General features: G+C 41.5%; 1 protein-coding gene across 3 annotated transcripts in view; it reads left to right on the forward strand.

The window, feature by feature from the left end:
• Nucleotides 1–16381, forward strand: part of akt3a (v-akt murine thymoma viral oncogene homolog 3a) — a 493259-nt gene extending 476878 nt beyond the window's left edge. For all 3 annotated transcript variants that reach the window (XM_070889219.1, XM_070889220.1, XM_070889221.1), the window contains 2 exons: nucleotides 1561–1663; nucleotides 14374–16381. In XM_070889219.1, coding sequence (XP_070745320.1) covers nucleotides 1561–1663; nucleotides 14374–14459 — 189 coding nt within the window. In that variant the 3' untranslated portion in view covers nucleotides 14460–16381. The remainder of the gene's footprint in view (nucleotides 1–1560; nucleotides 1664–14373) is intronic.
• The last annotated feature ends 292 nt before the right edge of the window (nucleotides 16382–16673 follow it).

Consider the following 16673-nt stretch of genomic DNA (forward strand, 5'->3'; position numbering starts at 1 on the left):
GAGGAAGAGATAGGGACTTAAGGATATAGATATAAAGATCTTTAAAGGTGGATGTGCAGATAGAAAAGTGCATTTAAAAAAAAAATGATCTTCTGGGTTTTATACTTGGAGCTTTGAATATTAAAAACTTGGAATTGAAATTGAATTTTACTTTGATTATAATTTATAACATTCTACGAACAACTGCGTAGAGTTGGAGAAGTAGCACTGAGTTTAAAATGTTGCTACAAGACTTTCCAGATAAGTTAATTTAATTAAGTAAATATATGTGGTATATTACCTTCTCTCTTAATGCACAAGATTTCAGGATTTCAATGGGCAACATAGTACAAACATACAAAGTAAAGCATATATACCTGTAGTGACAAAAACAAGAAGGCCAGGGAAGTGCTTTGTATTATTTTGTTTTAAATCCGATCTGTTGCTTGTGAAGAGAAGAGCACTGGGGAGATCCAAAATCTTGGATCAGATGCCAATGCTGATATGAAGTCCTCTAATGTCAACACTACAATCAGCGTGCAACAGATCTTTAAAACAAAATGTTTAGTTTTGATAGACTTTTGCTTTAATTAATATAGAAGCATAAGTACATAGGGTTTACTATAAAGTATACAGCCAGATAGGAATTTTCTATTGCGGGTTGTTGATATGTTTTTTTTTAATTTGATTTTCAAGGATTGGAATGCAGAAATGCTTTCTGCAGAATTTTTAGATCTCTCCTTGTATCTTTCCTTGATAGGCACCTGGAAATAGTCAAGCCAAGACGGGTATAGTGTGGAAGCATCACTGGTGACTTTTACTTCCCAGTCTCTGCTGGTTGTGTCAATTGGCAATACTGATTTCATTTTCTGAGCACTGGTCTTTGTTTCCTGGATTAGAAAGGAAAGAAAATCAACTACTGGGAAGAACAGTTTCATCTATTTAGAGGATGATGATGGAGGGTTGCCCTTAACTGTACCTGTTTTGTAAGGACAAGTGTTTCAAAAATGTACTCGAGAAAATTTTCAGCTGCAGTCATCTGGCTTTAAATAGATTATTGCAGGTCTTGAAGTAAAAACAAAAGTCAATGATCTGAGCTCTCTAGAATTTTTATGGATATCAATTGAGCGTTGCATTCTTGGAAGTGGTTAGAAGGAGAAACTTGTGTGATAGAACCTTCCTTTGTCTACTCATGATTGCTAGATTAGTTAAGGAAGCCTACTGTTCTGTGCTTGTGTTTAACGCACTGTGTGTTAAATGATTCCGCTTCAAAACTTCAGTCTGCTTCATTTGAAAATCATGTGCTTTTAACAAAGGTCTTTGTCATTTTGGCTCAGTAATCCAGGCAGTAATGTGTGGTGTTTGTACAGAGGTTTGAAAATTGTCCTTTGGTTGGTGCATAGGCACTCAGCAGAGATGTGTTGCCCGATAGCTGCTCAGATGTGGTTTATGATTATATTTAAAATGCCTTGGTATATGTATAATCATGATTTGAGTAACCATGATCATTTGAGTAGTAGAGAACTGTTTGGTTTTGTCAATAGCCATTCATATCCTCTTTATTCGCTCCTTCTCTTGCAGCTTTTGCCTCCCTTCAAGCCTCAGGTTTCATCTGAGACAGATACAAGGTATTTTGATGAAGAGTTCACAGCTCAGACTATTACAATAACTCCTCCTGAAAAATGTAAGTAACAATGCAAACTAAGTTAGTGCTTCTTTCTGCATTGTGTGTAACAGTACTTTTTAAATCACAGTATTAGATTGTAAATGTGGTCCTTACCTACCACATGCCCTCTCTGTAAAGATCTTGGGCTGGATTTTCCGGTCCTTTGCACTCCGGATTTTGCGGTGGTGAGGCCTCCAGCTCCCCACCGTGATCCTCCGGTCGGGTTTTGCGACGGCGCTGATCAACACCACTGGGAAGAGTGTGCAACGTCCCTGGTTGTGGCACCGATCCATCCGCCCGGAAGTGCGCCCGCAATGACCACCTGGGAAATCAGAGCAGTCCAGCCATCCCGGCAGCAGAGAGAAAGGTAAAGTACTACAGACGTACGTGCAAGTGTTTTTTATTTTCAATTTTTGTGCGATTTGTGTTGAAGTGGCGTGGGCGATGTTTTAGGAATGTTTTTGTGAGGGGATTTTAGGTGTGTGTCCCCAGCGCCTCTCGGAGCACTCATGGTCCGGCTCTTGAGCTCAGGAGTTTCCCTTCCTTGCGCCACGAGAGGTGTACATCGCTTCCCTTTGCGCTGCGCCCTCTGATACAGGGTCCAGGTGCCCAAACTTAAATACTAAAGTGCAAACTATTCCCAGCCGCTGACTTTCTCATCCCGCCACCATTATCGCCCCGAAAACAGAAAAGCTGAAAATTCAGCCCCTTAACTCTTAGCCTCCAGTTTTCAGTAAGCTGAACGTTATTAGCACTTTATTTCAATATCGTAAAATGGAGTTGGAAATAATGATTAAACTATATTATCTTTCCCACCCTTGGCTCCATTCTACTGTGATGAGAAGAACAGAGCAAATGCATGCAACTAGTATGTATTGTTAAAGCAGCTTACAGGAAGAGCAGGAGTGTGGGAGATGGGCTAGCAACAACCAAGCTTTCTTTTACTTCTGTGGATTTGACTGTGGAGCCTTCCCAGGGTCTGTACTAGTGGGAACATCACATTTAGAAAACTTGGAATAAGTAAAATCTATATAAAAGATAGAGGTTTAATTTAATCTGAATCGACTATAGTTGGCATATTTATAGTTGCAAATCAGCTTTTGTTTTGGGTTTATAATTTAATTTTATTACCACAAACTTGGTATCAAAGTAAATGACCTGAGATTTAAGTGTATTTGTGTACATGAGGCAAAAGCACATAGTTTTATGTTTGTATAAAATTAACCTTTTTAGAATAATTACATATTGTGGACTGAGCACTCTTAAATTGTGTGGCAAAATTAACTCTTACTTACATTTTGCAATTGATTGTGAAGTGTTTTGAAGACATCCTATAGATCCCAGATTGCACACATCACAAATCAATCACTAATTGTATTATTACGTATAAAATTGTTGTGTGAAAGAGTGCCAAATTTCTAAATATAGCTTGAAATATGATGCAGAATATCCCACGATGAAATAATTCTTGAGACAATTCTTCATGAATAAAGCATCAATATCTAACTTTTATGATGTATTCCAGCATACCGTACTATTTGTAATTCACTATTCAGGTTAGATATACCTTTATTTTGTCATCACGCTACCAAACCTGGGTATTTTTGGATTAATGGTACTAAGTGCTTTATTAAGTAATTGGCATGGCACAAAGTACCAGGAATGACATATAAACATCTAAACTCAACTACATTCTTGTGTTGAAGCAGTAGCCAACAGATTATCTGGACATTATCTCATTGCTGTTTGTGGGACCTTGCTGTGTGTAAATTGGTTGCTGTGTTTCCTACATTACAACAATGACTACACTTCAAAAATGCTTCATTGGCTGTAAAGCGCTTTGGAACTTCTGAGATTGTGAAAAGTGATTTAGAAATGCAAGTTCCTTCTTTCTATTGGCTTGCACAGTTACGTGGAGCTGAATTAAAGAATCAGTGCTCCAGGGACCAGTAAACCTCTTCAGTTCCCATAAATGCACTAGGCTGCTGAAATACCTCCCTCAAGCTAAATTGCTGAATCTCCCACAAAGGGTTGTCTCTGTTCCAATCTGCTGTCACCAGGCGTACCATCTTGGAACGGACTCAACCTGCAAGGAGATTAAGCTCCCTTGCCGGCCCACTCATGAAGGAGGATTGAGACTAGCTGGTTATTAAACAACTGACGAGTGTAAATTTGAACCCTCACTAGATAGACAGTAGATATTAGAATCCCCTTACAAATGCTATGGTGAGCAGCAAAATTTACCATTATATATGCAAGTGAATTTCCACCATCCTCCTGACTACAACTTGAACACACGCCTAACTTGAAGACACACTTACTCTATGGAATAGTGATTCCACTTCCTGAGGAAGTGTGGAGCCTCGAGAACAACTGTTTCCCTCTGCGCACACCAAACTTTGGAGTACAAATCCTGGAAGAAATCCAAAATCTGGTCATGAATTCCCTCATCATTTTCTAACCTTCATGAAGGTTGCATGAGGCAGAGGATCAAAAGCCTTACGAAAGCCAGTGAAAATATGGTAAGCAAATTTCCCCTGAACCATGTGTAAAAAGCCACTATGTGCTCAACTTATTCATCATGAGAGCCAAGTACAGACCATTCCTTTCTGATTACTGTGCTGAATTCAAACTATCTGAGATTGACAGCCTGATGAACTACACTCAGAGCCACTTAAGTGTAACATCAAGATCAAAGATGGGAAGATTACTGAGCTATTCAGTCCCTTGGGTATTCAGCATCACAGTAGGCAGAGAAGTTGTATATTTGGATAGAGGTTGTATTGGCACGTGTGTGTTACAAAGTTATGATCCCAAGCTGAGATCAAAAACTTAATTGATAGAAGACAGTCAAATCTATTACCAACATTTGACTTAACCCTACTGTCTGTATTCCTGAGATATTTCCTGCCACACGTATATAGCTAAGGCATAGATACTCAGCATCATTTTGTAAGACTGGAGGAATGAGAAAATCCTATTCAGAGCATTGCAATATCCCGATCCTATATTATCACGTCTAAAATACAAAAAAAACTGGCAAATAGACTTCTTCCTAATGGGAAGGGAGCAGAAATCAGAGGGCCAGTTGCATTAGAATGCTCTTATGCAGCTTTTGCTGCCTGGTTGTATAGTGCAATTGGCAGGCTCCTAAACAAAGCCACCCATCTTAATACAAAATATGCCTACAGCAAAATAAACAGTTTAAGATTTCTAAGCTGGTGTTGTATTGTGTCATATACTGCCACTTCTAATACACATCCAAAATTGCTTTGCACGAACCTGAAAGTAATAGTATAATTTTGGAGTCATGTTGGCGATCTGACTCCTGAAAATTTTCAAGGAAATAGTTCCCTAAGCTTTGTTTCAGTATAATTGTAGTATGATGTGAAGCCAAGATTTAAACACATTTTTGAAGGTGCGTATTATGGGAGCTTAAGATTCCACATCTTCTTTTCTAACATTAAAATTTAACTGACCTGAAAATGAATCATGGCATATTTGTGCTTGCAATTATGAGTTGTGTGCCTGTAATCCAGTAGAACGTAGTAAACAACCAGCAGAGCTGAGATACACTGCCAGCTGTGGAGAACACTAAGCTCACCATAGTATAACAACATTCATACGATTGTACATCGTATAACAACTCCAAAAGCCCAAAATATGTGTATTATCATATTAACAAATAAATAATTAATCTCACTGTGTACCCACAAGGACAAATGACTTGTTCACTTAGTTCATCAGTAGAAATAGAATAACGGGAAGGGGTCAGTTTAGTGGATACCCGTAATTGCTTGTCACGGATTAAGGGCAATGACCGGAATTGTCTCTACCTGGGCTGTCGCCGTGGCAGGTCGCGATCCTGTTCTTCATTCCATCCCGCGCCTGAGACCAACTTTCTGTTAATGGTGCCTATTAAGGCAACCCTGCGCAGTACTCGGCCCTAATAAATGGTGTGGGTCTGATGATGTCATCGATAACACTTTTTCAGCCGGGATATTTAAAGGAGCCATGACCACATTGCATTTGAAGGTTCATCTAGGATAGTGCAGGCAATGTACTGCACCATTGAAGGGTTGCAAAGAGTGGCAAACACGACTGCACAGAGACAGAGGGTTGCACCCAGGTTCTCTGATGACTCCCTCCATATACTTGTGGAGGGAATGAGAGTACGCAGGGAGGTCCTCTTCCCTTCCGATGGGTAGAAGAGACCTCTCCAACAGACCAAAGGAGCCTGACTCCAACTAGCAGAGGAGGTCAACAGCAGGCAGTTGTCAGGAGGATCTGCAGTGCTGCAAACGTTTCAATTATCTCATTTGGATCAGGAAAGGTGAGTGCAAAGCCACACTCAACGTCACCCTGCTGTACCTCTCATCACATCCCCATCACTCTGCCTTCCCAGTCCTACTCATTACTCACACCAACATATCTTGCATGTCCACCCATCCCCCTCTCTCTATCTATATTATTACATCCCCATTTGACTAAACACCCCTCACACTCGCCCTCATCCTAATGCAATCAGACCACCTAACAACACACAAGGAGGGCCACTTGGCATTGCCATCTCACTCCATCATAGTCACCTTCTAAATATGTAACCCATCCATTCCTCACAGTCATTCCATCACTCTCACTCAACCTTCTCTTTCCCTGCTTGCAGGAGAAGAGATCCTACAATAAGAGGGAGGGAAATGGAGGTGGCCCTCCATCATTGGCTACTTTAACATCAGAAGAAGTTGCCTTGGAAGTGTCAGGAGCTGCAGAGCAGCTGGAGGTGGGAGATGAAGAGAGGGGTACATCTCAGCAACCTGGTGACAGAATTACATCTCATACAGTGACATGGCATATAGCAGTCACGCATATAGGGACAGATGTCAGCAGCCAGTGAATGTTCATCATGTGCATAATGGTATCTGTACCCATTCTTGATATGCCATATCTAACTCATCTCTTTACTGTCCCACGGGTCCATCAAGAATCCCCCCACTTGCCCTCGCCACTGTCCAGGAGGAAGAGGAAGACGACTCATCAAAGGAGCCTCCAGCCTCTGAGGGCACAGCATCACCAGACATAAGCACATCCAGCGCCAGCGTAGATATGCACACCTTGGTGGGTGCCACGCAACATAGAGTAGTGTTGTCACCTGGTGTCTCACAAGTGAACAAGAGGAGATGATGGAGACAGGGACAGCAGTGGAGACTCCTCGCCCGGAGAGTGCAGGACGCTCCTAGCTCTGCTCACTTGCATGCAGACGCTGAGCCTCAAGGGCTATCCAGAAAGAGGGTGATCCTGGCGGTGCAGCACAATGTGCAGGAGGCTCCTACAGGTTTTGCAAACGCGATGTCTGCAAATGTGCAGAAAATAGAAATGTCCATCTCCAACATGAGCACCACCGTGTCACAGATGATGGTAACTGTAGGCTCTTCCATGGATAGGATAGCCACCTGCATGGAGCAGCTAATGAACCACACACAGGAGCACATGGTCTGTATGGAGAATAGATGGCTATCTATGGAGAATACATGGTAGATGGTCATAGATCTCCGTCTAGGAGGGATCTCAAGGTAGACGTGGGTCCTCATGGCCCCACTGCTGTGCAGCAAGGTGTTCCTTGCTAGCAGGGATGTGCGGGTGGCCCAAGAGAGGGATAATGGTGAGAGGGAATATGGAAGTAGGGGCTCCTTTCAAAGTGCTCACACTTCTCTCCCGTTTCCCCCCGCTCCGCCCCCCCCCCCACACATTAGAGTCCCAGATGACTCCTTGGATTGCAATGGCAGAGTCTGCCCCTGCACATTCACAGGAAGAGAAGACTGACGGGATCATCAAAGGCTCCAAAACCCAGAGGACGTCTGCCAAAAGCGTCTATGCAGTCGCAGCAAGGAAGTGAGCAGACTACCTCTGCCTCTGCTGAAGCCTTATGACTAGCACCTCATAGAAGTACGCGCAAGAGAAAGATGATGCACAAGTGTAGCCAATTGGGTGTTTTAATAAATGTTTGTGTTAAGTTTCCGTTATTATGATGATAATATTTATCTTCACCACTTTCCAGTCATGGACAAGTTTGTGTGCAGCTTTGGAAGTAGTTTAGTGAGTTGGAGTGAATGGTGAGACATAACATTACCTCCAGCATGGTGGTCAGTGTGAAAGGAATGACTTGGTCATTGTAGGGACCTTTATGGTATTGCTGTGGGGTGGTGCCAACCTGGTGCAGCATGTGACAGCCATATGGGTGCAGTGCCTGAAGTTAAGTAGATCAGTGTGCCCGGGTGTTGGTAGGGTCTGGACCACAGGTTCCTCCTGCTCCTCCTCCTCGTCTTCCAGCTAAATGCTCCTGCTCTGAAAGGGCTGTGCGCTCAGTACCTTGCTCGTTAACGCAGCGCTAATCCTCGCTGCGCTATGTTGTGCAGGACGCATCAGACCACGACGATTCTGGAGACGGTTGGTGCGTACTGAAGGGCTCCTCCAGATCTGTCAAGGCATCTGAAGCAAATTTTTAGCATACCTATTGTCTGCTCTATGACACATTGGGTGTAAATGTGGCTTTCATTGGCTTTCATCTCTCCTGGGCCTCAGTACTTGGCCTCCTCGAGGGTGTCATGAGCCACGTCTTTGGATAGCCCTTGTCTCCAAGCAGCCAGCCAAAAAGTCTGTTTGGAGGAGCGAAGAGCTGAGGGACGGTGGACTGGTGCAGGACTAGAGTCATGGCAGCTGTTAGAAATCTGGCGCACACATGCATGACGATCTTCCTATGGTTGCAAATGAGCTACACAGTGAGGGAGTGGAAGCCCTTGCGGTTGACAAAGACACCTGGGTGATGTGGGGGTGCCCTAATGACACGTGTGCAGTTAATGACACCCTGCACCCATGGGAAGCCAGCCAGAGCGGCAATGCCGAGCGCCCGCTCAGTAACACTGGCTTCATCAGTGGCAGAGTTGATTTAATTGGTTGATTTGTCAGAGGACATCGGTGGGTGGCCGACTGCGAGATGCTGCAAATGTCTGCTGCAGAGCCCTGGAAGAAGCCTGCGGTGAAGAAGTTGAGGGCGCTGGTGACTTTGACAGCCACAGGTAAAGCATGTCCGCCCGTTCCGCTGGACTGCAGGTCTTGCTCCAGAAATCTGCAAATGTCTGCAATGACGTGGCACGATAGCCTGAGCCTCCTTTGGGGCTGCTGCTCAGTCATGTTGAGGAAGCTCATCCTCTGTCTGATTACCCTGTATGGGGGATATTGCCTCTAGCGTGGTACAGCCCTGCGCTGATGCCCTCTGTCCTGTGCAGCATCAGGTGGTGGTGGTGGGGCTCGTTGTGGTCCGATTTTGAGAACCAAGGTGAGACAGTATAAACAGCACCCATGCTGATGAAATAGATGGCAGGTCAAGTAGAGATGCCAGAGGCAGTCTCTCAATGGTGTGATAGGTGGTACCAATGAGGTGACAGTGGATCCTGACTTTGCTGAAAAGACTTGCAACCTCTAGAAAGCTAAATCTTTGCTGACACTGCACTCAGCAACAGCATCTGCCTTAAGAAAGTGATCAGCTGTGAGGTGGGAGTTTTTATTTTACTTTTCATGCTGTGCACTAATGAACTGGATCAATGGCCACTCAACTTCTGCCTCAGGTTCACAGACGTGGTTCCTGAGCTGCGTGATTCCCGTGCTCATCCAGGGAAATTTGAAAGTTAGGGTGCAAAAGAGGTTTAAGGGTCTGACAATTACCTAATAGTGATCTAAATTGCCTCGGCCGGAAGGGTCACTGCCTCGCTGGCAAATGCGCCAAAGGAAAGGCGAGTGGGGGTGGGTTCCCGATCCGCTCCAAGATTTAAAAAATTTCCCTCCCCACCTGCCTCCAATCGCGCCCGCACGGACGCCAGAAAATTCCAGCCAAATAACTTTTAAACTATGATTTGGTCCACTGAAGAAATTAGTAATTCATTTATATTGATCTATTTATTCGGTGCCTCCCTTGGGGAGGCCAATGGCTTGTTCCAGGTTTTAAATTAATTTCTGGCACCTCGGCATCAATGCCAAGGACATGGGCCATGACTATGTGCTACGTGATCAGCTGGTAGAAAACTTTCAGTTTGCATATCTTCCGTCTTGGTAAGATTAATCGCTGCTGTTACGCTAATGGAAACTGCACTTCAGATAGTACATCCGTCTGTGTTTAAAATGTTTTATTTCGGATTTTATCTAGCAACCTGTATCAATTTATTTTGTAGTAGTACTGGAAAAGAAGTTGATTGTTCTGTTTGCCACAAAATGTGCCTGAAGACACTTCTCACTGCAACAACTAAGAACAAAACGGGAAAAAGTTGTCTGATTGATGTAGCATTTCCAAAACCAGAATTTAATTTCTACATGGTTAATTTCTGCACCCTGAGGAATTGTACCTGCTACTGACCCAATACCATGAAAGTATGCATCAGGCAACAGTTGAATGAAAACGTGTCTGCAGTGATGACAAGACAACAGTTATTATTAGAATCAACACATTAAAGGAACAGATAGAAGATCAAGTGATGCATGTTAATTTTATATAGTGTTATTGTCCATTTTTATTATGTTTTGTACATCAGTTCTTTGCATGACATTGATGCAAACCAGAGGACTTCAAAAGGGATGAAGAATATATTTGTCCATCTGCTGCAGTGACCTAGAATTTTAGGTAAAAGGTAAAACTTTTCTGAATTTTTAGAAATGCATTTGCCAATACAAGTAGAGAACTTACCTTCAAATATTGTAATATCGATGTTTTATTTCCAGGTAATCACTCCCTCCTTTTCAGAGAGGAGCAAAATAGCAGCCTGAACCACATGCAACAGTTTTCGAAGAGCGGCACTTCACTGATAAAGTTCAAACTATTGAGAGTAAAGATTGAATACAGAAACGATGCTGTGTGTGTGACAGTAAAAGAAGGACAGCTGTTAATTTTATCCTCATCGCCCATTCCTTTTGAAGAATTGTCAAAACTTACTATACAAAACCTTTCCTTTAAAGTACATCTAATGTGTTGTTAAGTAAGAAACAGGCTACCTCACTTAACACAAATTAATTTATTTTTACAATGTTAATAGAAATCTCCAATTTGTGCTAAACATTCACTAAAAACAGATTTATCGGTCATTATCCCTTTGCTGTTTGTGGGAGCTTGCTGTGTGCAAATTAGCTACCACATTTCATACATTACACTTCAAAAAGTCTTCATTGGCTGTAAAGCACTTTGGAACGTCTGATGTTTGTGAAAGGCGCTCTATAGTTGCAAGTCTTTTTTTTTCTAAACAATGTCTATGTTTGTATGTAATGAATAATGTGATTATAAAACGTATACTAAATTTCAGGAACTACCAAATTAATGCAAGCTTTAAAATGGCTGAAATAAAAATGTATATAACAGTATTTTTTAGAGTGTTTTTCTCCTTTGTTACAGTCATTCGAAACTTGAAAATCTGTCTCTGTACGTATGATTCTGCACCAGATTTCTTATAAGCTGTAATAATCAACACAGATGTGGCATAGAAATTAGGTGCAGGAGCAGGCCATTCGGCCTTTCGAGCCTGCACCGCCATTCAATAAGATCACGGCTGATCATTCAACCTCAGTACCCCTTTCCTGCTTTTTCTCCATACCCCTTGATCCCTTTGGCCGTAAGGGCCATATCTAACTCCCTTTTGAATATATCTAACGAACTGGCCTCAACAACTTTCTGCGGTAGAGAATTCCACAGGTTAACCACTCACTGAGTGAAGAAGTTTCTCCTCATCTCGGTCATAAATGGCTTACCCCTTATTCTTAGACTGTGAGCCCTGGTTCTGGAACTCCCCAGCAACGGGAACATTCTTCCTGCCTCTAACCTATCCAATCCCATCAGAATTTTATATGTTTCTATGAGATCCCCTCTCATTCTTCTAAACTCCAGTGGATACAAGCCCAGTTGATCCAGTCTCTCCTCATATGTCAGTCCTGCCATCCCGGGAATCAGTCTGGTGAACCTTCGCTGTACTCCCTCAATAGCAAGAAAGTCCTTCCTCAGATTAGGAGACCAAAACTGAACACAATATTCCAGGTGAGGCCTCACCAAGGCCCTGTACAACTGCAGTAAGACCTCCCTGCTCCTATACTCAAATCTTCTAGCTATGAAGGCCAACATGCCATTTGCCTTCTTCACTACCTGCTGTACCTGCATGCCTACTTTCAATGACTGATGTATCATGACACCCAAGTCTCGTTGCACCTCCCCTTTTCCTAATCTGTCACCATTCAGATAATATTCTGTCTTCCTGTTTTTGCCACCTAAGTGGATAACCTCACATTTATCCACATTATATTGCATCTGCCATGCATTTAATCACTCATCTAACCTGTCCAAGTCTGCCTGCAGCCACTTAGCATCCTCCTCACAGCTCACACCGCCACCCAGCTTAATGTCATCTGCAAACTTGGAGATATTACATTCAGTTTCTTCATCTAAATCATTGATGTATATTGTAAATAGCTGAGGTCCCAGCACTGAGCCCTGCGGCACCCCACTGGTCACTGCCTGCCCTTCTGAAAAGGACTCATTTATTCCCACTCTCTGCCAACCAGTTTTCTATCCACGTCAATACATTACCCCCAATACCATGTGCTTTAATTTTGCACACTAATCTGTTGTGTGGGACCTTGTCAAAGTCCAAATACACCACATCCACTGGTTCCCCCTTGTCTGTCCACTACTAGTTACATCCTCAAAAAATTGTAGATTTGTCAAGCATGATTTCCCTTTCATAAATCCATGCTGACTTGGACCGATCCTGTCACTGCTTTCCAAATGTGCTGTTATTTCATCTTTAATAATTGATTCCAACATTTTCCCCACCACCGATGTCAGGCTAACCGGTCTATAATTCCCTGTTTTCTCTCTTCCTCCTGTTTTAAAAAGTGGTGTTACATTAGCTACCCTCCAGTCCATAGGAACTGATCCAGAGTCAATAGAATGTTGGAAAATGATGACCAATGCATCCACTATTTCTAGGGCCACTTCCTTAAGTACTCTGGGATGCAGCCTATCAGGCCCTAGGGATTTATCGGCCTTCAATCCCATCAATTTCCTTAACACAATTTCCTGACTAATAAGGATTTCCTTCAGTTCCTCCTTTTCGCTAGTCCCTCGAACTCCTAATATTTCCAGAAGGTTATTTGTGTCTTCCTTACTGAAGACAGATCCAAAGTATTTGTTCAAATGCTCTGCCATTTCTTTGTTCCCCATTATAAATTCACCTGATTCTGACTGCAAAGGACCTACATTGATCTTCACTAATCTTTTTCTCTTCACATATCTATAGAAGCTTGTGCAGTCAGTTTTTATGTTCCCTGCAAGCTTCCTCTCATACTCTATTCCCCCCCCCCCCTAATTAGACCCTTTGTCCTCTGCTGAGTTCTAAATTTCTCCCAGTCCTCAGGTTTGCTGCTTTTTCTGGCCAATTTATATGCCTCTTCCTTGGATTTAACACTATCCCTAATTTCCCTTGTTAGCCACAGTTGAGCTACCTTCCCCGTTTTATTTTTATTCCAGACAGGGATGTACAATTATTGAAGTTCATCCATGTGATCTATAAATGTCTGCCATTGCCTATCCACTGTCAACCCTTTAAGTATCATTTGCCCGTCAATCCTAGCCAATTCACATCTCATACCATCGAAGTTACCTTTCCTTAAGTTCAGGACCCTAGTCTCTGAAGTAACACTGTCACTCTCCATCTTAATAAAGAATGCTACCATATTATGGTCACTCTTCCCCAGGGGGCCTCACACAACAAGATTGCTAATTAGGCTCTCTCATTACACAACACCCAGTCTAGGATGGCCAGCTCTCTAGTTGGTTCCTCGACATATTGGTCTAGAAAGCCATCCCTAATACACTCCACCGCATTGCTACCAGTTTGGTTAGCCCAATCTATATGTCGATTGAAGTTGCCAATGATAACTGCTGTACCTTTATTACACGCATCCCTAATTTCTTGTTTGATGCCATCCCCAACCTCACTACTGCTGTTTGGTGGTCTGTACACAATTCCCACTAGCATTTTCTGCCCTTTGGTATTCCGCAACTCTACTCATACAGATTCCACATCATCCAAGCTAATGTCCTTTCTTACTATTGCGTTAAGTTCCTCTTTAACCAGCAACGCTACCCCACCTCCTTTTCCTTTCTGTCTATCCTTCCTGAATGTTGAATAACCCTGAATGTTGAATAACCCTGGATGTTGAGTTCCCAGCCTTGTGTACCCTGGAGCCATGTCTCCGAGATGCCAATTATATCATAATCGTTAATAGCTGCCTGCGCAGTTAATTCATCCACCTTATTACTATTACTCCTCGCATTGCCTTGGCAAATTGGATGTATATTGGCACATGTAATTAATATTTTCTATTCATGAGAACATGTTGGTCCTATGTATTTTGATATTACGGTTCAGCAAATCTATTCTCGTCCTAATATAATTGTTATTAAATTGTTATAATGTATAACTAAATCGAGCAGTTGTAGTGGTTAATTGGTGAGGCTTGCTGGAATCTTTTTTATTATGCCCTGTGAGATATATAATCATGAAGGAACAGAATCTTAAACAATTCAGTTTCAAGGGGAAAAAAATGGCTACAAGATTTGAAGGTTGTAAATTAACTTATGTTTACTGTGGTCTATTGTAAAGTAAATATCTTTTAAAAATTTCTCTGTTTATTCATAGATGATGAGGATGGTATGGACTGCATGGACAATGAAAGGCGGCCACATTTCCCCCAGTTCTCATACTCTGCCAGTGGAAGAGAATAGGACATCATGTTTGTTTGTTTTTTTGCTGCTGAGCTGTCGCCATGGTGTGTATCACTGGAAATCATTCCTGAACAATATAAGAGTTTGAGCTATACTTGATTTCAGAGGCAGGGCATCTTCAGGAATCATTTCGAGTTGAATGTTTTTTGCATGAATCTAAATGTCCGTCCGAAGATTCAAGCTGTTACCTCCTACTATTTTGACATAATTGTCCTGCAAAGAGTATTTTTAAACATATGAAGTCCTAATAGGATGTATTGTACATGATGCAGCATTTATGCATTTCAGCCTGTAAATGGAACAGAGTTTTAATAGAGGCTGAAGAAGGCATTTGGCAAAATTTCACAATAATGAAAAAAAATGAAATTTAAGCATCTGATGCGACTTGTGTACCTTTTGTTGTATTCATTTCTGCTGTTCATAGCAAGCCTTTGTTTGTGATGTATGGCAAGTATGCAAGGTTTTTGTTAGACATATCACTAAAGAAACGAGCTGGTGTCATTAACAGCTGGCTGAAAATGGGAATGTGTGAGCAGTTGCCAGGACTCAATCCCTGTCAATGTTGTTAAAGTTAGTACCAACCCATGTAGCTGAAGGCTTGACTTTAGCCAGTCCAGCAGACTTGTCATAGACTTGTCATAGACTTATCAAGTGCAATCGCAGATTTTTTTTTTACTACTTTGATGGATGGATACTCTGCACCTCTGCCTGTATATGTTTTACGATGGCTGAAGAATGTAGACAGGCATAATGTTCAGATTTATGCTTTTCACCAAATTTATGTGGGTAGAGTATTTGTGTTACCCAGCCTCGGTTGGTAAACAGAAATGTTTACCTGTAAACATGTGGACTAGCTGGTTTTTTTGGTGTTAATTTTGAATGTACACGTATTAAAACAGATGTAGTATTTATTTTTAGTAGTCAAGATCGTTTGTTTATGTCAGATAAGTTCCACCATCAGTAAACAGTTATTACTGGAAGTTTATAGATGATGGTGGTTGACCAACTTTACAGTGCTAGTCTATTTTTGTTTTTTTTGTACAAGGTTTTTCAAACTCAATCCATAAGAAGGTGTGCACTTTGCTTAGTTTACTGGTTTTCATATATTTACTGTGCAAAGTCTAGATCTACAAGGATTCAGTTTGTAGTGACCTTTCCTGACTGAGTATGCCCTCTTGTACTGCAGCCATCTTTGGGCAAACAGGTCATTCCTGTTTGTTTATGAAGATTCCATAGCTTTGCTTTAATACTAATCCATTTACTGTCACATTCCCGTGGCATTTTGAATCTAAATGCTTTTATGACTATAACACATGTATTCACCTTATTTGCAACTTCACAAGGTTTACCACTCCTTGTTGAGGCCATGCATTGCTACTACAGTATACTGGCAAGGTGACAAGGTGGGGTCCTCTAACTGCAGGGTCTATATATTACACCTCAATGTACACACTTTGCTGCTACTATTTGTACTGTCTAAAATAGAACTTCCTGTATCTGCTACTAGTAGTGTATTACAGATGAGCATGAAAAAAATGTAAAGTATTTATTTTAAATTCTTAAACTGGTCATTAATTTTGCCTCTGTGTAGCCTAGGATTTGTGAAAGTTCTTGACCTTGCTAGTTCTATCATTAAATCCATAAAGATCTAGTCATATGGTTAAGGATTGTAAGCAGAAGGGACTAAGAACCTTAGTGAACTGTATTACTGTCGGTAAAATTTAACTGTTTATTTCCTTAAGTATATGACCCACAAGGATGTGAAAAACTGCAACAAAATGTTTTTGTACACTGTACATCCTTAGTATTTTTACACATAAATGTATATGATAGGGATGCACATTATTTTCCTTCTTACAGACTGCTTAAATAAAGCACTACGTCAATCCGCTATTGGGTTGTGTAGTCTTACTACTTACTAATTTTCATTGTTTGCCTTGTGTCTGTCTTTTTGGCAGTTGCGTATGAAATGTTACTTCGACCATTTGGGGAAAGTGTTTCAAAGTTATGGATTGAACACTGGTCTATAAAATATTGTAACATATTTCTAGGGCTGCTAATTTTCACATAATTAAACCAAAATTTTTATTTTATGATTCCAAATGTAACTTTTATAAAATGAATTTTTTTAATTGAATTTATTTTAAATATTGCAAATTAGATTTGCATTTTCTCATTGTTTTAGCAGTTTGTCGAGAGAACAAAAACTTTATT

Source organism: Pristiophorus japonicus, chromosome 9, assembly GCF_044704955.1.
Source record: "Pristiophorus japonicus isolate sPriJap1 chromosome 9, sPriJap1.hap1, whole genome shotgun sequence".
Lineage (NCBI taxonomy): Eukaryota > Metazoa > Chordata > Chondrichthyes > Pristiophoridae > Pristiophorus > Pristiophorus japonicus.